Source organism: Mobula hypostoma, chromosome 3, assembly GCF_963921235.1.
Source record: "Mobula hypostoma chromosome 3, sMobHyp1.1, whole genome shotgun sequence".
Lineage (NCBI taxonomy): Eukaryota > Metazoa > Chordata > Chondrichthyes > Myliobatiformes > Myliobatidae > Mobula > Mobula hypostoma.
In genome coordinates this window covers 200,426,295-200,450,195 of record NC_086099.1, presented here as the reverse complement: position 1 = coordinate 200,450,195, position 23,901 = coordinate 200,426,295, and the positions used below count along the sequence as shown (strand labels likewise).

The 23,901-nt window shown below is 41.9% G+C and overlaps 1 protein-coding gene across 3 annotated transcripts in view; it reads left to right on the top strand.

Moving 5' to 3' along the window:
- The window catches only part of LOC134344491 (ATP-dependent 6-phosphofructokinase, platelet type-like), a 136,284-nt gene that overhangs the window by 78,058 nt on the left and 34,325 nt on the right, over positions 1-23,901 (top strand). For 2 of the 3 annotated variants that reach the window (XM_063044381.1, XM_063044382.1), the window contains exons 8-16: positions 2,878-2,973; positions 4,757-4,849; positions 4,981-5,106; positions 8,734-8,798; positions 15,371-15,440; positions 15,891-16,037; positions 18,959-19,029; positions 21,165-21,252; positions 22,874-23,026. In XM_063044381.1, the coding sequence (XP_062900451.1) occupies positions 2,878-2,973; positions 4,757-4,849; positions 4,981-5,106; positions 8,734-8,798; positions 15,371-15,440; positions 15,891-16,037; positions 18,959-19,029; positions 21,165-21,252; positions 22,874-23,026 (909 nt within the window). Of the gene's footprint in view, positions 1-2,549; positions 2,646-2,877; positions 2,974-4,756; positions 4,850-4,980; positions 5,107-8,733; positions 8,799-15,370; positions 15,441-15,890; positions 16,038-18,958; positions 19,030-21,164; positions 21,253-22,873; positions 23,027-23,901 lie in introns of all 3 variants that reach the window. The other variant, XM_063044380.1, reaches the window with a different exon arrangement.

Sequence of the window (23,901 nt, the reverse complement as noted above, 5' to 3'; positions counted from 1 at the left end):
TACAGTCGATGTTTCAGGCCGAGACCCTTCATCGGGATTCCAGATAATAGTTGTTAACCTGGATCCAATGCAGTACGAAAGAGCCACAAAAGATAAAGAATACAATAATAATAATAAAAACAGAACGAATATAAATACATAAGATGATATATACAGTACATTGGTGGCATGTCCAGAAAGTGACATTAGGGTATACATAAGATGACTGACAGGAAATAGTAAAAGTAGTGGTGGAGTTGGTAGATGGAGATGTTGATCAGTTTTACTGCTTGAGGAAGGCAGTTGCTTTTGAGTCTTGTGATCTTGGTGTGGATGTTACATAGTTTTCTATTTGATGACAGTGGGACAAGCAAGTCTATGAACAGGGTGTTTAGAATCCTTCATGATGTTACTGGGCCCTTTCTAGCATCCGTCTGTATATATGCCCTTGAGGGTGGGTAGGCTGGTGTCAGTGATGTGTTGGGCAATTTTGACCGCCCATTGTAGAGTCTTTCTGTCCGCGCAGTGCGGTTTCTGTACCAAGCAGTGCTGTGGCTTGTTGGGATGCTCTCTACTGCATCCACAATTCCTTTTACCCTTTATTTTAAGATCTTAGCCAGTTTGTTTAAACAGACTTCCATTATACTCCATCTTTACTTTAGAATTATACTGTTGCTTATGGGTTTCTCAATTGTATTTATTTATCAAATGATCTCCTTTGTACTCTCCTTATTCACAAAGTATAACAAAATCACAGTGAGAACAGCACAATCACACATTCTCTTCCCTTGGAGTGTTAAGTTCAGTTGTACATGAAATACAGGATTTCGGTCCTTACTGAGTATGATTATTTGAAAACCAAACCCAGAAAGGCTGTTCTTCCATCTAATTTCCTCAGCCAGATCTTCATTTACAAAAAAAGATCTTGGCATTCTTTCTGATCTTCAGTCCTTTTGATCCTTAATTTTGTGGAATGTAAGTATATATGCCTCTGTTTAAATACAGTGGATCACTGTTAAAACTAGTGTCATCTGTTTTCAGCATTCGGGTAAAACTGCCCGTCAGTAGATGGTTGCTTGTCATGACGATTTGTGTGAAAATTATGTTGGCAGTGCATTGGCTCATTAGGGATAAGTAAGTCGATGCCCTTGTTAAGTTAGCAATACAGCTAATGTTACAAACAAATCATCAAATCACATTACTGAAATAATAGAAATGTTATGGCAAAGGGCAGGAGCCCATTTGGTCTGTCATATTCTGCTGATTCTATGTGAGAGCAATCCAACTGGCTTCTTCCCATTCCTTCAAGTGTTTGCTCAACTCCCTTTTGAACAGCACAGTTTTACCATTAGCCCCAACCATTCATTCCAGCCCTGACATTAAAATATTTTTTTCCACAAATCACTGCTGATTTTTTTTCTTGTCACTTTCATTTTATTTTCTCTGGCTCATTCCATCAATAGCGGGCTATGGGTAACCCTAGGTAAATTCTAAGGTAAGGACATGTGTGGCACAGCTTTGTGGGCTGAAGGGCCTGTATTATGCTGTAGGCTTTCTGTGTTTCTAATGAGAATAGTAAATCTGTCTCTACCATTTAAGATTGCAATATCTCTACACGATTCATTCTCAACCTTCTCTATTCCGTCGAGAATTAATGTAGCTTCTCTGGTTGGTTCACATAATAAAAATCCTTCAACTTTGCATCTCTTAGCTCTCTCCAAGACTCGGAAGTATGGATGATGCTTCAGTGACAGTACTAACTGTGGATAACTTCCTGTTGTGATTGGATCTAGGTTTGAAAAAGGATGATTCTTAATTTGTTTTGTACCTTTTTGCCTCAGTTTATTGAGCACATGATCCTGAATAGTTTTTTTTTAATAACTTGCTCAAGCTACTCTTGCTTTCAATGTTTATTCCATACATACTCATGAACAGTTTATATAATAATCCCTTTAAACCTATCTTATCCATGTACTTAATTATGTGTCTTTTAAATCTTCTTGTACAATTTTCAGTTTGTTCCATATTCACACCACTTTGAGTGTGAAAACTTGACTTTCAGGTCCCTTTTAAATATTGCCTCCCTTCTCACATTACACCCCTGCCCTCCAGTTTTATTTCCCTCTCCCCAGGTGGAAGAATATGTGCATTCACCCTAACTGTGCCCCTTATGATTTTATACACCTCTAAAAGGTCACCCACGCTCCGGTGAACAAAGTACAATCCTACCACACCACACCCTATAGCTCAGTTCCTTGAGTTCTGGCAACATTGCTTGTAAACCCAACATTTTTGTTTGTGTTACCAAACTCAGTCAGGCTAAAGGTATTTGATGGGAGTGGCTTGTAAAATCTCCATTAACAGCTCACAAACAAGAGAAAATCTGCAGATGCTGGAAATCCGAGCGACACACACAAAATGCTGGAGGAACTCGACAGGCCAGGCAGCATCAATGGAAAAGAGTGCAGTCGATATTTCTGGTCGAGAAAAAAAAAGATGAGCCATTAACAGCTTTCAGTTTGCAAAAACAATGGTGTCATTTTTCCAGCATTTCTTTCTGTGTTCTTTAGAACCGTTCAAGGGGCACCAGATTGAATATTATCATAGTTTCTGAAGGAGCAATTGACAGACATGGACAGGGAATTTCTTCCAGTACCGTTAAGGACGTGAGTACTTAGACAAAATGAAAGCATGGAGCACATTACCTGCTCATAGTTTCACTCTCAAAATATCTGCCTAACACCAGGCCATTGACATTAAACTTTTCTTGCCAATAGATAGATGTATGGGCATTTCCATTAGATGAGAATTTTCTGGAAGGAAACTATGAAAGCAGAATGTGCTCCTGCCTGAAATACAACATTGTTTCACACAATCATAATTTTTTTTCTCTCTCAGAACCGTGCGGGAAAGAAAAGGCTGAATATCATAATTGTATCAGAAGGGGCAATAGATTGTAACAACAAACCTATAACTTCTGACATGATTAAGGACGTGAGTACAGACGTGGTGGCACAAAGCTGCCTTCACCAATTCCTGCAATGCCACAATAACTTTCTCGCTTGCTTTTGAAATATGTTTTTCTATAAATCACAACAACTGATACTTAAAGCAGTGTTCCCTTTGACACTCTAATCAAAATCTTTAACTTGTTTCCCTTTTAACTGTTGTTATTTTCTCGGGCAATTTTATGTTCTAGAGTTAATTTGGTTATGGATATGATAGATTAGACTTCTATAGTGCCTGTGCATGGATCCTTTTCCACATATTTAGTGCATGCTGTGTATGATAATGATCAATAATCTTCCTAATTTGAAAAAGGACTTTATCAAACTCTGTTTTTCTGTCATATATTCGTTGCATGCAGAGTATAGTAATTATAAACCATCCTACTGACTTGATAAATTTTATCAAATTCTCTTTCTTTCCCATCGATTTATTGCATGTGATATATAGTAATGATCAGCAAACAAATCATAAAATGCTTTTTGGCAGTACTAGTGAACCAGGAAATAATGGTGGCTTCTACTTGTCTCTCTCCCACCTTGTATATTGTGAAGTGGGTCAGAGATGATTAGTAAGGCATCAGCAGAGGTCGAGGAAGGGACTCTTCCTGGATTTCTCTGTACCTTTGTTTCTGTTCCTCTGGGATTACTATTAGTATGTCTAAAACACAACACAAATCTTAATTATCTAAATTTTAAAAAAAAATCCTGCTGTGTGGACAAAGTTACAGCAATGATTTCTAATGCATCTGGAGAGCCATTTGATTCCCAGTAATCCTACTGGAATTTCTAAGCAGGGAGATATTTATTTCCTGGTTATTTTGCAATGGAAATGTGATGTGGCCCTGCAGGAGTTGAACTCCACAGAGGTGTGAACCTCTGATGTTTTGGTTTCTGGTTTTGCTGTTAAATATCTATTTTGGAAGTAAAGATTATACTAAGTCTCTTTTTTGCAAACTTTAAGTATGTAAGCACTCAGGTACTTCTCTCAACATGTCAGTTCTGATGATAGATGCCTGTTTCATCAGTATCAATCTGACAGTAAACTTGCACAGTTATAGATAGTGGAGCATTTCGTAGAAGGGATTAGCCTTCCTGCATAGGAGAGTTTAGATGAATAGCAGGATGATCATTTTAATTTATCTTATTTGTGAAATGTTTGGGAATTGATAAATAAGATTCTGTTAGTTAATTTGAATTTCCGAATTTGTTTTATTTCATTGGTTATTTCATCTTATTGCACCTTCCAAGTAGCTGCTGTTTAGCTGCCGGTATTACTGTTGCCTGTATCTCTACTAATCCACTGAATTAACTCACTTTGCATCTTGCTCACCACTTACATTTGTGGCACCCGGCGCATTCCTTTCTTGCACTATGTTAGATATGCTGTTTGATCTATTCAATTAAAAAGTAGAACATTACTGAAGGCAAGTCAACTTCTTGCTGATCACTGCATAGTTTTCAAAAGGAGCATTAAAAAACAGTGAGGCTCCTTTAAGAACAGAGATTAAAACCAATTTATCTAGCAGGATCTTATAATACCTATAATAAGTCTACCTTTAAATTCCAGATTATGATAGTTCTGATTTGTTCCCTTAACATGTGTCTTGTAAGTCCACTTACTAGAATGAATTAATTGCTATTAAACTAAATTAAAAAGGATTAAGATAAGGGGGAATCAACCCTAAGTAAAACACATTTGCCTCTGCATTATCAGGTTTCTTATCTTAGGATGATTACTGATACTTTTCTTTCACAACAATTCCTGGCAGCTTGTAGTCAAACGATTGGGTTATGACACACGTGTGACCATTTTGGGTCACGTTCAGCGAGGAGGTACGCCTTCTGCGTTTGATCGGATCTTGGTAAGTGGAATGCATCATCTCATACAAAGCAGCATCCTAATAAAACAATTTTTGTTACAATAGCTTTTTTATTTAAACAAAAGTAATAATTTCAACGTGGTTCTTGTTCTTGTGCGTGTTTTGTGCTCTAGGCCAGCAGAATGGGGATAGAGGCTGTGCTTGCCTTGCTAGAAGCTTCACCAGAAACTCCAGCCTGTGTTGTGTCATTGTCTGGGAACCAGGCCATCAGAGTTCCTTTAATGGAGTGTGTACAGATGGTGAGTAGTGAAAATGAGTCAATTGCATAGTGTTCAGCCAGCCCCAACCCATTGCAGGACCATCTTGCTTGGCAGAATTGCAGCAGCAGCTCTGATTATATTTTATGATTGACCATTAATACTTGGGTTTCAAGACAAAGGTTCCCTTTTGTGCTTGAAGATTATTTCATTGATGGCTGTTTGGCACTTTGATCACAATAAAATGTCCTTTCCCAATATTCAGATTCAGAATGAGTTATAAAATATATTCAAGAATATTTGGCAAGCTATTAATTTTCCCAGTTGACTGGCTGCGTGAATACCGTCAGCTACGCAGGATGAGAATGAGTTCCTCATTGTTACAAATTTGAGTTAAAATACCTCCTTGCCTATCTTAATTTCCATTGTAATATTAACAAAGAGAAATTTCACAATAATATTCAAGGGAGGGAACGTAAACTCAGACCATGAGAGGCCTGCATCGGGCATCTTCACGCCTTACAAGGCGCAGATTGGAAGTCTGTGTGGGGCGCCACTCTTCGCACGGACACTAGAGCAATGTGTGGTTAAGTGCCTTGCTCAAGGACACAAACACACTGCCACAGCCGAGGCTCAAACTAGCGACCTTGAGGTAACTAGACGAACGCCTTAACTACTTGGCCACGTGCCCAACACAAAGTTCCAAGTAAATTTATTATTATCAAAGTACATGCAGTATATGTCACCATATACAACCCTGAGATTCATTTTCATCTTGCGGGCATACTCGATGAATCCATATTAGAATAATGGAATCAGTGAAAGACCGCACCAACTTAGGTGCTCATCCAGTGTGTAAAAGACAGCAAACTGTGCAAATACAAAAAGAAAGAAATAGTAATAAATAAGTAAGCAATAAATATTGAAAACATGAGTTAAAGAGTCCATAAGTTGTGGGAACATTTCACTGATGGGGCAAGTGAAGTTATCCCCTTTGATTCAGGAGCCCAGTGGTTGAGGAGTAATAACTGTTCCTGAACCTAGTGGAGTGAGCCTCCTGTTCCTGCTCCCTGATGGCAGCAGTGAAAAGAGAGTGTAACCTGGGTGGTGGGGGTCCTTGATGGATGCTGCTTTCCTGCGACAACACTTCGTACAGATACGGTCAGTGGTGGGGAGCGGTTTACCTGTGATGGACTGGACCATTTTGTAGGATTTTCCATTCGAGGGTATTGGTGTTTCCATACCAGGTTGTGATGCAGCCAGTCAATATAATCCCCACCACATATCTATAGAAGCTTGTCAAAATTTTAGATTTCATTCCAAATCTTTGCAAACTCCTAAGGAAGTAGAGGTGCTGTCACGCTTTCTTCATAATTCTCTGGGTTCCTCCTGAAGTTGATAATTAGCTCCTTGGTCTTGCTGACATTGGTAAGAGGTTGTTGTTGTGGCACCACTCTGCCAGATTTTCAATCTTCCCCCTATATGTGTATTCATCACTACATTGATTCTGCCTTCAACAGTGGTGTCGTCGACAAACTTAAATATAGGATTGGAGCTGTGTTTAGCCTCACGATCATAAGTATAAAACGAATAAAGCTGAGGGCTTAAGCACACAGCCTTGTGGTGCTGATGGAGATTGTGGAGAAAATATTGCCAGCCTGAAACGACAGGAAATCGAGGATCCATTTGCACAAGGACATACTGAGACCAGGGTGCTGAAGCTTATTGATTAATTTTGAAGAACTAATGGTACTGAATGCCAAGCTGTAGTTGATAAAGAGCATCCTGATGTATGTACCTTTGCTCTCCAGATGTTCCAGGGCTGAGTGAAGAGCCAATGAGATGGAATTCATGGACAAAATTGAAGTTGTGAAATAGACAAGAAATTATTGCACGAACTGTCATGCCAGGCCATTTCACAGGATCAGCTCTGCATCCCTGTCAACCCAACCCAACTACTTTTTTTTAACCAAAGATGTTTTCTTTACCTTAAAAATATACATGTATTCTGCTTCCACACATCTTTGAGGAACTGAGTTTAAAGACTCATCACACTCATTTGTGTCTTGGATGAGATGCTCTTTATCGTTATACAGAGACCACAAGATCCTGGTTACACCAGAAGGCAAAATCATGTCCAAATCCACACTGTCAAGCTCCAAATTGAACCTGAATCTTTCAGAGGAACGATAACAAGATGAGTGTGGGACTTGGAAAATGTGTTTTCAGAGTAGCTCAACTGAAGAAACGAGAGTCTACCTGGTAAAAGCACAATCAAAGAAATAACTGCTGTTTTTAATGTCCTCCTCCTCCTAGCCGGTCACTGTCCCTGTGGCATTTAAAGTTAATCCTTCACAGATAAATGAAAGGCAGGTCTTCTAAGTAGTGGATGGAGATGAATAGGCAGGGGTTTCCATTGATGAATGATTGGCTGAAGTGAGTTTCATCGGTTAAACAGTGGAATGGAGATTAAGGAAGATCAATTTAAAAGCACCATCAAGAAGTTAATGGAAAGAATACTGCAGTTTGGGTGGCGGTGTGGAGATATGTTTCTACCAAAGGAAATAAAAGGTGTTCCTTTCCTCCGCTAGCCTGCAGGTCACCCTTGGGCAAAGTGTAGCACCTGCTTAGCTCCCAGCTGTCCAGGTCACGGAAAGCCATGGGAGCAGGTGGTGGATGGTCGTATGAGCAGCTGGTGCATATCACTAAGTTGTGGTTATGTGACCACTGATGCCAGGCAGACGATCTCTGAAGAGTACTGATGTTGGGTGGGGTCACCCGTCTTGTAAAGACACTGCCTAGAAAAAAGGCAATGGCAAACCCCTACTGTAGAAAAATTTGCCAGCAATCATGAAAAGACCACGATCACTCATGTCACATGACATGGTACATAACGAATGAACAAACTTCTGAAGTCTGATACTCTTACTAGATAAATAAATGAACCTGAACCTTAAAATCAGCCAATGCCAAAATGGGAAACCCAGCAACCAGCCATCACTTCAATAACTTATTCACATGTATGTCTTTTTTCCATCACTAAAAATTCCAAATAAATGTATCGTCCAGAGTAAACAAATGAGTTTCACAGCTCATCAACTGTTAGAAATGTGTCCCGTGGTCAGCATCTGTCAACCACTGTGTTCAGCCTGTAGGTCTGTTCTAGCAACTGGAATAACAGACTCAAAAATACAGTGAGGAATGCTGAGCCGCTCTGTTGGGTGTGCAGTAGCCTAATGGCAATGGTAATGGACTAATGACCCACAGAATTCAAATACCCCCATTACTAATTGGGTGGTGGAGTTCATTTGGTAGGTTACTTACCAACATGGGATAAAATAATGATAAAAGCTGATGGATTGTCTGACATCCCATTTTCCCTTCTCTCTGGAACTCAATACCATATTTGAACTAAGGCTTTGAGTCTCAAAAAATCATATCCCTTATTCTTTCTTTAAAGAAATACTAGCTGTCAATGAGAATTTATAACTATGTGGGTTTTTAAAAAGAAAACCTCCACTTAGCAGAAAAAGCCTTAACGATTGTATTTGAACAAAGAATGAAATGGAAAGTTCCTTGAAATTTTCCACTTGAAAAGGAGAGTTATAATCTTTCTAGATAGATGCTTCAAATTTAATGATACTAACTTTTTAAAAAATTTACTATTAGACAATGGAAGTTCAGAAGGCCATGGATGAAGGGCGGTTTGATGAAGCGGTGAAGTTGCGTGGCAGGTAAGATGATGTTTGACTTGTTCTTAGAGTGAAATATTATTCAGTTGTCTTCAGCTTTATAGCCAGCAAGTGCATCCCGTCAGTCATTCAGCCTATGATTTTCACAGACCAAAGTGCGTTACTTATGTGTGATTCTGATCTCCTAGTTATACTGTGTGTACAGTTCTGGCTGTCCAGAAACAGGAAAGATGGCACTCAGCTGGAAAAGGTGCAGAAAAGGCACAGTAGGGTAGCAGTTAGTGTAACACTATTTCAGTGACATGCATTCAATTCTTTTGCTGCCTGTAAAGAGTCTGTACATTCTCCCTGTGACCACGTGAGTTCCCTCCAGGGGCCCCAGTTTCCTTCCACATTCCAAAGACGCATGGGTTATTAGGTTAATCGGTCACATTGGTGGGCTCATTTGGCTTGTTACCATGCTGAATCGGTAAATAAAGAAATGATTCAAGGACTTTACTGGTGTTGAGGGTTCGAGATACGAGTAGACACTAGAGGGCTGGATCCTGGAAAGAGGGAGGTTGTGAGGTGACCTTACAGAGGTATATAAAATCATGGCAGACCTACAGAAAGTGAATAGTCCATGGTCTTTTTCATTGGATAGGGAAGTCTAATAATAGAAGACAAAGGTTTGAGGTGAAAAGTGAAAAATTTAAAGGCAATTTTGTTTAAAAATGGATGGTACTTGGCATGTGAAACAAACTGTCAGAGGAACACACAACACGCTGGAGGAACTCAGCAGGTCGGGCAGCATCCGTGGAAACGATCAGTCAACGTTTTGGGTTGGAACCCTTCGTCAGGACTGAAGAGGGAAGGGGAAGAGGCCCTATAAAGAAGGTGGGGGGAGGGTGGGAAGGAGAAGGCAGGTAGGTTCCAGGAGAAAAACCAGTAAGGGGAAAGATAAAGGGGTGGGGGAGGGGAAGCAGGGAGGTGATAGGCAGGAAAGGTGAAGAAGGAATAGGGGAAAGCACAATGGGTAGTAGAAGGAGGTGGAACCAGGAGGGAGGTGATAGGCAGCTGGGGGAGGAGGCAGAGTGAAATAAGGATAGGGGAAGGGAGGGGGAGGGAATTACCGGAAGTTGGAAAATTCTGTGATCGTACCAAGGGGCTGGAGACCACCTAGACGGTATATGAGGTGTTGTTCCTCCAACCTGAGTTTAGTCTCATCATGGCAGTAGAGGAGGCCATGTATGGACATATTTGAATAGGAATGTGAAGCAGAGATGAAGTGGGTGGCAACTGGGAGATCCTGTCTGTTGTGGCGGACGGAGTGGAGGTGCTCGATGAAGCGGTTCCCCAATCTGCGTCGGGTTTCACCGATGTAGAGGAGGCTGCATCGGGAGCACCAGATGCAATAGATGACCCCAACAGACTCACAAGTGAAGTGTTGCCTCACCTGGAAGGACTGTTTGGGGCCTTGAATGGTGGCAAGAGAGGAGGTGTAGAGACAGGTGTAGCACTTGTACTTACAGGGATAAGTGCCAGGTGGGAGATCCGTGGGGAGGGACGTGTGGACCAGGGAGTTGCGGAGGGACTGATCCCTGCGAAAAGCGGAGAGGGGTGGAGAGGGAAAGATGTGCTTAGTGGTGGGGTCCTGTTGAAGGTGGCGGAAGTTGCGGAGGATAATGTGCTGGATCCGGAGGCTGGTGGGGTGGTAGGTGAGGACAAGGGGAACTCTGTCCCTGTTGTGGTGGTGGGAGGATGGGGTGAGGGCCGAAGTGCAGGAAATGGAGGAGATGCGGGTGAGGGCATCATTGATAACAGCAGAAGGGAAACCACGATCCTTAAAGAAAGAGGACATTTGAGATGTCCTGGAATGGAAAGCCTCATTCTGGGAGCAGATGCGGCGGAGACGGAGGAACTGGGAATAGGGAATGGCATTTTTGCATGTGGCGGGGTGGGAAGAGGTATAGTTGAGGTCGTTATGAGTCAGTGAGCTTGTAGAAGATGTCAGTGGACAGTCTGTTTCCATAGATGGAGACCGAGAGATTGAGAAAGGGGAGAGAAGTGTCCGAGATAGACCAAGTAAATTTGAGGGCTGGGTGGAAGTTTGAAGTAAAGTCGATGAAATTGACGAGATCAGCATGGGTGCAGGAAGCAGCACCAATGTAGTTGTCAATGTACCGAAGGAAAAGTTGGGGGAGCAGTACCAGAATAGGTTTGGAGCACAGACTGTTCCTCTTAACCAACGAAGAGGCAGGCATAGCTGGGGCCCATGCGAGTGCCCATGGCTACACCCTTGGTTCTGAAAACTGTCAGAGGAACTGGTGGAGGTGAGTACAAATACAATATTTAAAGACGTGTAGAAGGGTAATGGATAAAAAAGCTTCAGAAGCAAATGGGCCAAATGCAGGCAAATGGGATTAGTAGGCAAATTAGTCAGCATGGACAAGTTGACCCTTAGGCCCTTTTTCTGTGCTGTATAATTGAAAGATTCTGAGAAGTACAGTACAGTATGTTACCCTGGAAGATTTCCACTGTCTGGTTTAACTAAGAAGTGCTGTTTGGTGCGTGTGCTAGGAAGGGTTAAATGCAGACAATAGAATGAGTTTCCATTTTTCTGTAACAAAGAGCATAGTGGAGCAGCTACTGAAGTGCTGAAGCAGGGTGCCAGGAACCGATGTTCAGTCTTGACCTCTCTGTGTGTTTACACGTTCTCCCTGTGGCCACAGGGGTTCCCTCCCACCTTGCAAAGACATGTGGGTTGTTGGGTTATTTAGCCTTTGTGAATGACCCGTGGTTTGTAGGTGAGAGGTAGAGTCTGAGGGAAGTTAATGGGAATATGAGAAGAATAAAAAAAAAGGGATTATTGTAGTATTCATGTTATGAGTACTTGTAGTGCAGATTTGATGAGAGCCTCCTCCTGTACTGTATGACTATAACTAATTACCGATTAAAATGCTGAAATGTGTAGGCAGGAACACAAAGTAGTTTTTCAATATTTCCTGGTTGTATTACAGCTGCCCTCTCAGTTTTGTCCTTCCCTCTGCTTCTCTTGGCTGTCTGGATGATGAGGCATGTTGGACTGCACGTCACTGGCCAAACTTCAGGACATTGGTTTATGCTGCTTCAACACCATGAGGCAATTTCTCACGTAGACTGCGGCAGATTGTTCAGGAAACACAGGAACTCAGCAGGCCAGGCAGCATCTATGGAAAAGAGTACAGTCGATGTTTTGGGCCGAGGCCCTTCAGCAGGACCGGAGGGGAAGAAAAGATGAAGAGTAGAGTTAAAGGTGGGGAGAGGAGAGGGCTGTACTCTTTTCCATAGATGCACCCTGGCCTGCTGAGTTCCTCCAGCATTTTGTGTGTGTTGCTTGGATTTCCAGCATCTGTTGGTTGAGATTGTTCAGGATTTGGCCCATTGTTAAGCTGACCACTTAGGGTCTCTTACATTGTAAGATCCCACTCCTGAATGCTCACAAGCTGTTGAAGATTTTTAAAAGATATTTTAAAATTATCTCAGGTAGTTAAAAGCATTGTACCTTTCCAGTGCTTCCACATCCTTCCTAGTTTTTAAGTGCTTTTAACTACCTGAGATAATTTTAAAGTATCACCTGCCCATCCTGGTTCCCCTCTTGCCCCTTCTCACCTGCCTGTCAACTGTCTCTGGTGGCCCTCCTCCATCGTTTTCAGCCACGGTCCACTCTCTTCTGCTATCACATCCCTCCTCCTTCAGCCCTTCACCCTTTCCACTTATCACCTTTTCAGCTTCTCAATTCACCCCCCCCCCACCCACCCACCTTCACCCTCACCTGGCTTAACGTATGACTTGCCAGCTTGCATTCCTTCTCCCCCGTCAATTCCTCCCCATTCCTGATGAAGGGCCTCGACCCAAAGATTTTGACTGACTGACTGACCTGCTGAGTTCCTCCACCATTTCTTGTGTGCTACAGAGTCTCTTGTGTTTAAGTATTAAGAGTCATAGAGTGGGTACCTACTAGTGTTTACCTTTTCCCACAAATATATTCAGATGCCTTGGGCTGTCAGTTGCATATCAATATGCTGTAATGTAGAGCTGGGGAGCTTAGTGAGAATAACACTTGGAGGATTTGCTTTGGTTTGGCCATACTTGGAGTACTAAGTGAACTTCTGGTAGCCACATTAAGAGAAAGATAGAGGCTTTGGAGATATAGAACATAGAATAGTACAGGCCCTTTGGCCCACAATGTTGTGCTAACCCTCAAACCCTGCCTTCCATATAACCCCCCACCTTAATTTCCTCCATATACCTGTCTAGTAGTCTCTTAAACTTCACGAGTGTATCTGCCTCCACCACTGACTCAGGCAGTACATTCCACGCACAAACCACTCTCTGAGTAAAAAACCTTCCTCTAATATCCCCCTTGAACTTCCCACCCCTTACCTTAAAGCCATGTCCTCTTGTATTGAGCAGTGGTGCCCTGGGGAAGAGGCGCTGACTATCCACTCTATCTATTCCTCTTATTATCTTGTACACCTCTATCATGTCTCCTCTCATCCTCCTTCTCTCCAAAGAGTAAAGCCCTAGCTCCCTTAATCTCTGATCATAATGAATATTCTCTAAACCAGGCAGCATCCTGGTAAATCTCCTCTGTACTCTTTCCAATGCTTCCACATCCTTCCTATAGTGAGGTGACCAGAAATGGACACAGTACTCCCAAGTGTGGCCTAACCGGAGTTTTATAGAGCTGCATCATTCCGTCGCGACTCTTAAACTCTATCCCTTGACTTATGAAAGCTAACACCCCATAAGCTTTCTTAACTACCCTATCCACCTGTGAGGCAACTTTCAGGGATCTGTGGACATGTACCCTGAGATCCCTCTGCTCCTCCACACTACCAAGTATCCTTGCATTTACTTTGTACTCTGCCTTGGAGTTTGTCCTTCCAAAGTGTACCACCTCACACTTCTCCGGGTTGAACTCCATCTGCCACTTCTCAGCCCACTTCTGCATCCTATCAATGTCTCTCTGCAATCCTCGACAATCCTCTACACTACCTGCAACACCACCAACATTTGTGTCGTCTGCAAACTTGCCAATCCACCCTTCTACCCCCACATCCAGGTCATTAATAAAAATCACGAAAAGTAGAGGTCCCAGAACAGATCCTTGTGGGACACTACTAGTCATAATCCTCCAATTTGAATGTACTCCCTCCACCACAACCCTCTGCCTTCTGCAGGCAAGCCAATTCTGAATCCACCTGGCCAAACTTCCCTGGATCCCATGCCTTCTGACTTTCTGAATAAGCCTACCGTGTGGAACCTTGTCAAAGTTGTCATAATGGAGTTGAAGCCATGATGGAATGGTGCAGCAGAGTTGATGGGCCAAATGGCCTAATTCTGCTTCTATGTCTTATGGTCCAATTTTACTTGCTTCTATCTTTCTTTCCCAGATGCTGCTGTTTTTTGCTTAGCAGCCTTCACCACATTTTGTCACCGGGCACCACAAGACTTGTGTTACTCAGTCTCACCCTGTCACAGACCTTCCCTTTATTTCCTCTCTGCCCTTCCCTATTTCCTCCCCTCCTCTACTTCCTTCATCTGCAAATTTAATTGTATTTATTTCCAACTTCATCCAGCCCCAGTGAAAGGCCATCAACCTGAAGCATTAACACAAGATTCTGCAGATGCCGGAAATCCTGAGCAACACACACACCAAATGCTGGAAGAGCACAGCAGGTCAGGCAGTGTCCATGGAGAGGAATAATGAGTTGGCAATTCAGAAACTGCAGTTTATTCATTTCCATAGATGCTGCCTGACCTGCTGACATTTCAGGCCGAGATCCTTCATCAGGACTTGAACCTTAAGCTGAAATATTAACTTTAATTCTCTTTCCACGGATGCTGATTGACCTGCTTAGTGTTTTTTTTAACAGCATTTTCCTTACTTCACATTTTTAACATCTGCAGTAGTTCGTTCTTGGTATGAAGCTGAAACTTTAGGTTGGAGATTACTCATCAAATCTTGCGTCATTGACCCAAAATATCAACAGTCTCCATGGATGTCACCTTGGCTGAAGACATCCATGTATTAGCCACCTCATACATATATGCATGTAAATTTTAGCCCAGGTGAAAGTTTTTATTTGCTAATACTCCTTTGACATTGGGTGCTTTGACATTTATAGAGTAGAAATCAAATTTGTTGTTGAATGCTCAGTTTACATAACCTACATATTCTTCAATCTAATTAGTATTGAAATTTGCACTGGATAAATATTTAAAGCCCAAAGGAAATCTCTTTGCCACATCACATCTCTATCAGCGGTGATTATATAGACTAATCACACCTGCCACATTTGAGCTGGTGGTGCCGCTTTCAAAGTGTTTATCCAAGTAAAATTGTGAGTGAAGAGAGTTTCTACCTTCACCAACCTTTCACCTGATGAGTTGCAAACTCCCACTACTATGTGGGTATTGTTTTCTCAACAGCGCTCTAATTGCCTCACCTTAATTACCTTGTAATTAATTACTCTAATTATGTATCTGTCCTCAGTTATTCTCTGCTAATTTAGTTGTCTGGGCTTTCAGATCTTTGATTAAAATAGCAATGTGGCTTTTGCTTACCTCTTTGTTGTTTTTGCCTGCAGGAGTTTTGAGAATAATTTAAATACTTACAAGTCTTTGGCGCATAGGAAAATCCCAACACATCAACCTGCTGTAAGTGCACTTTGCGTTGTAATTCATAACGATACTGAATTAATTTACTTCTGAGCACTAAGCAACCTTCTGGAGCAACTCAGCATGGAGAGCAGAGGGAGGAATTGTCAATATTTCGGGTCAAGACTCTGCATTGGGGCACCTATAACAGGGAATTCTTTCCCCTTCACCCCGTATATCTGCTGCTCGACCTGCTGAATTCCTCTAGCAGATTGTTTCTTGTTCCAGATTGGAGCATTTGCCATCTCTTGTGTCACCTCTTCAATTTCATTTTAAGCTTTTTAAAAATCTAATTCAGTTTTTAATTGCTAGTGATTATTGGTATGCGTAAGAACGAGATCTAATGTTAGGTAAGCTGCTGGTTTGCAGCCGTTGAACAAAGTCGACTTCTACCTCCTTTGCATGTATGACATTTTGACAACCCCTTTTCTTCTTTTCTGTTACCTACAGAACAAATTCAATGTTGCCGTCCTTAATGTGGGAGCTCCAGCTGCTGGCATGAATGCGGCCGTTCGCTCTGCTGTGAGAACTGGCATCTCCGAAGGGCACAGAATGCTAGCAGTCACTGATGGGTTCGACGGCTTTATAAAGGGGAATGTGAGTTTGCCTGTTGTTCAGTGATCTCAGTGGCTTAATGGGTCTATAGTTGTCTCTTTAAGGTAACACCCAGAATAAGAAGCATCTGGATGAGGATGTGAATCATCAAGGCACAGTAGGCTATGAAGAAGTACTGGTAAATACGATTATTATAGATAGGTGCGTCATGGTCAGCATAGACATGATAATCTAAAGGGCTTTCTCTATGCTTTATGACTATGATTCTATAATGGGCAGTTGGTTATATGAGGCTACTTATCATGTTGAAGCATTTGAGCAAGATAATAAAGAAAAACATAATTTCTATGGGTGCAACATTCAGAGCGTTGTAGTGCTTCGTTCGTTCTACACTAACGTATGCAATCAAATGTTGGAAGATATCAAAGCAAAATGGGGGAAGACTCAAAGATGCAGAAAAGATTTTTTTCAGAAGAATGATGAAAGTATTGTGGAAGGCCAGAGCAACAAATGAGGAAGTGTTGTGAAAATTCAGAATAAGAAAAGAGCTGTTATGATCAATCTGGAAACAGTAGCTATAACTTCTGGGACATGTTCTGAGGAATGAGAAGCCCAAACATCTTGCAGTGACGGGCAAAATTGTTGGAAGAAAAAGTCACAGTGGACAGCACAAGACATTCATGAGTTGCATCAAGGGATGGACAGGCAAAAGTTTTGGCAAGTTTAATTAAAACTTCTCAGATTAAAGACAGATGGAAGACCGTGATTGCTCATCCCATTCGACGTGGCACATGATGATGACGATGACTTATCATTCAATGGTTCATAGATTTGTACAACACACAAACAGAACCTTTTGATTCACCATGGATGCCCATGTTAACCGTGATGCTTATCAATCAATGCTAATTCTATCTGCCTGCATAAGGCCCATATGCCTCTATATTTCCTCTGTCTCTCCTTTTTCTCAGAACCTATCCAAGAAGCTTTTAAATATTTTAATTGCTTTTGCCTCCACTACCTCCTCTGGCAACATTTCCACATCCGCGCCAACCTCTGTGTAGAAAAAGTTCCTCTCTCATCCCTTTTAAATCTTTCCCCTTTGAGTTGTGGATGTTGAATCGTTATGTGCACTCAACCTTGACTTAGATGTTTCAACTGAGCACAGGGACCCGGAAGGTTATGGGAGTCGGGCAGGAAAATGGAGCTGTGTGCAAAAATCTGATACGCCATAACCTTAAATGGTGGATCAGCCTTGAAAGAAAATGTATCGATATTTCTCTCACTTTGTACTTTCTCATGCCTTTATGTATGTGTTTTGTAGGGTGGGGAGTGAAAGACTTGAATTGTGTTGTCTGTGAGAGAGAGCAGGGGACCACACTCTCAAAACTAGTCTTTTGTGGGAATGGGGAGCAGGATTCTTGAATTCTGTCCTCTATGCGATGAGGAACAGAGTATTGCTCTCTAGTGTTTTCATTGGAGCTCAGAGCTGGGAGCATGGCTGGGTATTGGCATCAATAGCACAAAGAGATAAGGGAGTTGTTGGAATTGGGTTGCCTGTAGATGGGAGGGGGATCGAATTTCTTTTGGCATCTGCGAGCAGCCTGGAGTTAGTTTCACAGCAAGGATGTTGGTAAGTAGAGTGCACAGGAGGCATACTTCCATGGTTGGCACAGAGGATTATGATGAAATCCAGTGGCAAAATGATAATACCGTCAAAATCTTTGGGTAATGATGTCTTCTTGGAGAATTCAACTGATGTTTTTCTTGAGTTGAGTAGAGGTAGATCAGAAAGGCAAATGAGGTCAGAATTGGAAGGGTGATAAAGCATAGGCCATAAGAAGTAGAAGCAGAATTAGGCCATTCAGCCCATTGTCTGCTCTGCAATTCCATCATGGCTGATCCCAGATCCCACTCAACCTCACGCACCTGCCTTCTCACCATATCCTTTGATGCCCTGACTGATCAGGAAACAATCAACTTCCACCTTAAATATACCCATGGACTTTGCCTCTACTGCAGTTTGTGGCAGAACATTCCACAGATTCACTACTCTCTGGCAGAAAAATGTCCTCCTTACTTCTGTTCTAAAAGGTTGCCCCTCAATTTTGAAGTTGTTCCCTCTAGTTCTGGACGCCCCTGCCATAAGAAACACCCTCTCCGCTTCCACCGTATCTTGTCCTTTCAACATTAGATAGGTGATGGAATGTCATATCAGCGGCCGAGGTGGGATCTGGGCATTTAGATAGAGTGAGGTGTATGGAAATTGCATCAAGTCACAAGAGTGAGTTTGCAGCAAGAAATGTCAGTTCATGCTTTTCAACCCAGAAATGCGCATCATGGTCTCCATCCTCAGAAAAATTTGATTTTCAATGATACCCAGTTGAAATTTCTGGAGAAGTAAGTCCCTAGTGTCAGGGCTGAAATGGCTATCACGAGAGGACACAGTTTTAAGGTGCTTGGAAGTAGGTACAGAGGAGATGTCAGGGATAAGTTTTTTACACAGAGAATGGTGAGTGCGTGGAATGGGCTGCCGGCAGTGGTGGTGGGGGCAGAAACGATAGGGTCTTTTAAGAGACTCCTGGATAGGTACATGGAGGTTGGGAAAAAATAGAGGGCTGTGGGTAAGCCTGGTTAGTTCTAAGGTAAGGACATGTTCAGCACAGCTTTGTGGGCCAAAGGGCCTGTATTTGTGGTGTAGGTTTTTCTATGTTTCTCAATGGAAACTGGGTAACTTCTTCATCACATAGCCACTTCCATGGAAATGGTAACTGATCTCTCAACAGGAGAGATTGAAATCAGCACAATGCCCTGACTCTCGGCTGGATGATATACTTAATAGCCTTGAAGATGGGGAAATAAGAACAGGAAAAGTAGTCATCAATGTTGAAAGGTTTTGAAATGTGTATGTATATAGAATGCGTTCCATTCCGATAATTCTCCTTTTCCTTTTCTTCCCACAGATCAAAGAAATTAAATGGGGCGATGTTGGTGGATGGACTGGCCAAGGTGGTTCCCTTTTGGGTACCAAACGGTAAATACAGGGCTGACACCAGCCGATGTGTAGTCAATCCTGAGTGAATAGAAATGTAAATTGTCATCTTTTGAGAATGATGGTTGGAAATATCATAGTATCACTTTGAATAGACTATGATGTTAATAGAAAGGATTGATCAATGCAGCAGGTGGTGACCTGATGCAGGATTTTAATCCACAATGCCAATGATCCCTTTCTCCTCTCAGAGGCTCAACCCACGCTGGACGTTCTTGCTTGTCCCCTCACCCATCAGCCTGAAGATACAAAAGCCTGAAAGCATATACCACTAGACTTAAGGACAAGTTCTATCCCAGTTATCAGACTCTTGAACAGAGCTCTTTATAATAAGGTGGAACTTTGATCTCACAATCTACATTGTTATGATCATGCACTTTATTGTTTATTAGCACTGCTCTTTTTTTGATAGGTTTTATACTTTATTCTCCATTGCTGTTATTTTTTCCTTATTCTAGCTCCGCACTGTGTAATAATTTGATCTATATCAACAATGTGCAAGACATGCTTTTCACTGTTTCAAAATGCCTGTTACACTGCTGGCATTTTGGTCAGCAATGAAGTCCTCCATCTCTGGGAGTGTAGAGGGCTACCTTCATAGTGTCAGTAGCTCAGTACACTCGATCATGCAAGTTCCACGTGGAGATTGGGAGTACCATCAAACTCAGATGTAGAAGGACTTTACCGGTCAGGGTTGTTATCCCTGAGCTGAACCCCTGAACTTGGAAGACCATTGGATCACTCTTAGTCTGGTCTCTACCCTTTGACCTGTTTGACATGAGTGACCCTACCAAGAGCCAAAGCATAAAGCCCTGACTCCAGCCAGCGTAGCTCTCCAGGTCATTGAGGCACACAAGCCTCCAAACACTACGAAAAGGTCATGGTCCACTTGGAGGTGTACCTTGGTACATATGACAATAATAAACTAATACCAATATAATGTTGTTCCACCCCTGAGTGCCTTTTGCAGATTGTTTGTGGTTCTACATTCCAACGTCTCCACTTTCTTATCCAGCATCTGTTTCGGTCTCTGTGGTGAACCATCAAAGCTCATGAGCCTAAGCCAAAAGCCTTGGGCGCAACCAACTGTACATCAAACTATGCCGACCTGTGCTCTCTTCATGGGATTGTCAGTGAAGGATGGACAGTGGGGTATGGCTTGGAGTTCCCTTTGTGGTGGCAACTTGAGTCTGGGCTTTAGGATGGGGTGGGAGGTCAGGGGGTAGGAAGAAAACAGGATGGTCCTTCATGTGGTGTGCTAGCAGGACTGGAGATTTTCTGATGGCAAGGTTTATATTGGGGAGGGTAGTAAAGACGGGTGATACATTAGGAGATGGAGGAGGGGTCAGTAAGGTGAGAGGATAAAGGAATGCGGGGACTGGAGTACTTAACTTACCTGCGAGCCTTCTAGTTTGATGCAGCGGTATTAAGAGTACATCCCTCTAAATATGTCCTATGACAAACTCCCCAAGGTAACTTGCTCCATTTTCCACATAAGGAATGACATCATCATCATCATCTGTGTCATGTGATCATGATTTGCTCCAAGTTAAATCACTTTTCAGTTACTGGACACCAAAGAAATCAATCTTATGAAATTGAGTTTTGACGCAACCCTTTTGAATTGATGCCACGCCATCAGCTCGACTTCATTTCTGTCCTTATTATTTTGGGCAATTGGTGACATCAAACTGTTCTTGACCCATCTGTGGAATGAGGCCTTGTGTACATAGACACCAAATGGCCTCCCAAACCTCCCACTGCAATGTGTTGTAAGAGAGAACCATTTTGTTCCTCAGCAGATGGATTCAAAATGACAGCCAAACCTGAAAATGGTTCTGGACTCGCGATGGCTGTAGATGATTGAGATAGCGTGCGTGCTGCAGCATTGGAAATGAACCTGAACCACCAACACTCAAGCTGTTTTGGGCATGTTTTCAATTACCAAAACTGCATACTCTGTAGCGTATTCAAATTGCTTTTTGTTTTATGGAAAATCTGCATGAGTAGGAGATGTTTTTTGTTTATTGGATTTACACAGGTAAATCCAATGTCAGTTATTGCAGCTAAGATCAAAAACCACTGTTTCTGACACATTTTTTGCCGGCTTTTAACAGCACCCTTCCTGTTAACAACTTGAAAGCTCTTGCTGATCAGATCCGTTTGCATAACATCAATGCTCTGCTGCTGATTGGTGGTTTTGAGGTATGTATGACCTTCTTCTTCTCAAATTCCTTAAATAACTTGTGTAATTATTAGTGAAATAGAGATTTTATGTAGAACCCTGTTTCACTTTATAAAAAATAAATCGAGTGTCAGTGACACAAAGGACAATATTCTTATTTCTTAAAAAAAAGGCTTTCCGCAGTCAGTTGCACTTGTTTAATATTTCAGCCTTAAATTGAGGAGCAAGTAGAAATCTTTGTTTCTTCCTATTATGAAAAACAAGTGTATAGTTCAACTGCTCTTAGCCCAACTTTACATACGTATGCGAATAATGGAAGATATCCTTTCACCTGTTCTTCAACCCCGTCCATCTTCACCCTCTAATTTTCCACCGCCTTTGCATTCCCCAATGCTCATACTACTGCAACGAGATTCTTTTAATGATGTTAGTAATGAATGTTGCTGAGTATGTCCGCAGAGGAGGTCCTCAACCAATACGACCCACGTGTAAATGCAAATTCTGGCTTGGTCCTGAACTGATTCGAAAGCAGTAAGCACAGAATTTGGCCATGTACACTGTAAGAGTTGCTAAGACTCTCTGAGCAATCCACAGTGGGAGGATTCAAACTTTACAGCATACCATTTGGCAGGATTGTCACAAAGTATTCAGTTACTAAGCTGCACACACTTTGCAAAGACAGGGCTTTAGCATATGTGCCAGAAATTTGGCATGACAACAGAATGCATCATTGAATCACAGAAAAGGAGTCTATTCAGCCCATCATACTGCAACCAGCACAATGTGAGAATCCCAGTTCAGATGAAGGGCCTAGACCCAAAACATTGACCTCCATAGACGCTGCCTAACCTGTTGAGCTTCCTCAGTGTTTTGTGTCTTGCAGTGTAAAGAGACCCTTATCTTGCCCCACAAGTCTACCTTCTCCCCAGTTACTTATCCCCATCCCTGCTAAATGTTGCAGTTGAATCCACCTGTACTTGCAAACACCAACCCATCACTGTTCTAAATAAGTTTAATGTTCATATCACTTTTGGCATGTGTATTATAGCAAAAGAAATGAGTCAGGAGCTTACTGAAGGGATTCAGGCAATGGTTTCCACTATAAATGAACTCTTCCTGCTATTTCTGCACACACTCCAAGTTTACTCCAAGTCTTAGATTCTTGCTTTGAATTTTCTGTACCATTTATGATTAGGGCAGAGTGGAAATGTGCTGCTGGTTTAGAATTCGTCTGGCTCTTAAATGCTACTGCTAGTTATTAAATGGCAGCAAATTAATTTTATTGTATGTTGAACAAGAGTATGCAATGAAAATTATAGTTTGGTAAATGTAACTGTTGATTGGATGCAATGATAAGAAGGAGTTTGTGTATGCATAAACACTATCTTGACCTATTGGGTCTTATTGCTTGGTTCTTTGCCATACAATGCTATTTTACAGTGTAATTGAGAATGTAATATAACAGTTTTAATTGCTGACTTGAATGTGCCCTGGCAGTAATAACAGTGAACTGTTTGCAGCTGGGAAGTTGGCTGGAGCACTGAATGACACTGGGATGCTCCAAGTGGCTGTCCCTTTGGTCCTTGCCGTGTTTTTAATTTTCCAATTGTACCTACAAGCTAACCCGAATATGCCCTCCAGGCATACCTGGGCCTTTTGGAAATGTTAGCAGGGCGAGCCAAGTATGACGAGTTCTGTATTCCGATGGTAATGGTACCTGCCACTGTCTCCAACAATGTGCCTGGTTCAGACTTCAGCATTGGTGCAGACACTGCCCTGAACGCTATAACTGATGTAAGTCTGTTTGGGGATGTGTGATTGCATTTTGAACGCAATGGACTGTGGGACCACTTCCACCGCATTTGTTACATGCCAGCACCAGTAGGGTTGATACTGCAGTCCCAAACGACTGGCCTCCCTCCCAAACCTGGTCACGTTTCTTTCCACGCTGAGTGTTCTGCGCATCACAGCAGGTATCAGCTTTCTAACTTAAATTAATTCAGCTCACAGTAACACACACAAAATGCTGGAGGGACTCACAGTTTGGGCAGCACCCATGGAGAGGAATAAAGAATTGATGTTCCGGACCTGCCTCTCGTTTTTTTTGCACTGCCTTACTTTCCATTTTTCTATTTTCTATGATTTATAATTTAAATTTTTTATATTTACTATCGATTTGTAATCCAGGGAGTGGGAAGCGCAGAATCAAATATTGCTGTGATGATTGTATGTTCTAGTATCAATTGTTTGGCGACAATAAAGTATAAAGTATGTTTCTGAAATGTTGATTCGTTATTTCTCTTCATAGACCTTGTGTGACCTGTGGACTTCCTCCAGTATTTTGTGTGTGTGTTACTCTAGATTTCCAGTATCTTTAGAATCTCTTGTCTTTTTAATTAAACTCATTTATTTTTTAATAAGCAAGGAAATATTGATACTGTTAACTAATAAAGCCTTTGATCTGCCTTTCTCTTTTGGCAATGGAAAAGTGATATTAATAAACCTTTACTTAGTTAAATGTAATTTCTATTGAAAACACTTGTTAGGCTGTGGTAGCTTGAGATGCATTTGAACCAAAATTTTCATGCCTGTTTTGAAATGATTTTATCCAAAGGGTTAGTTGATTTAGCTACTGTTATATCATCCTTAATTATATCAATGCTCTATTA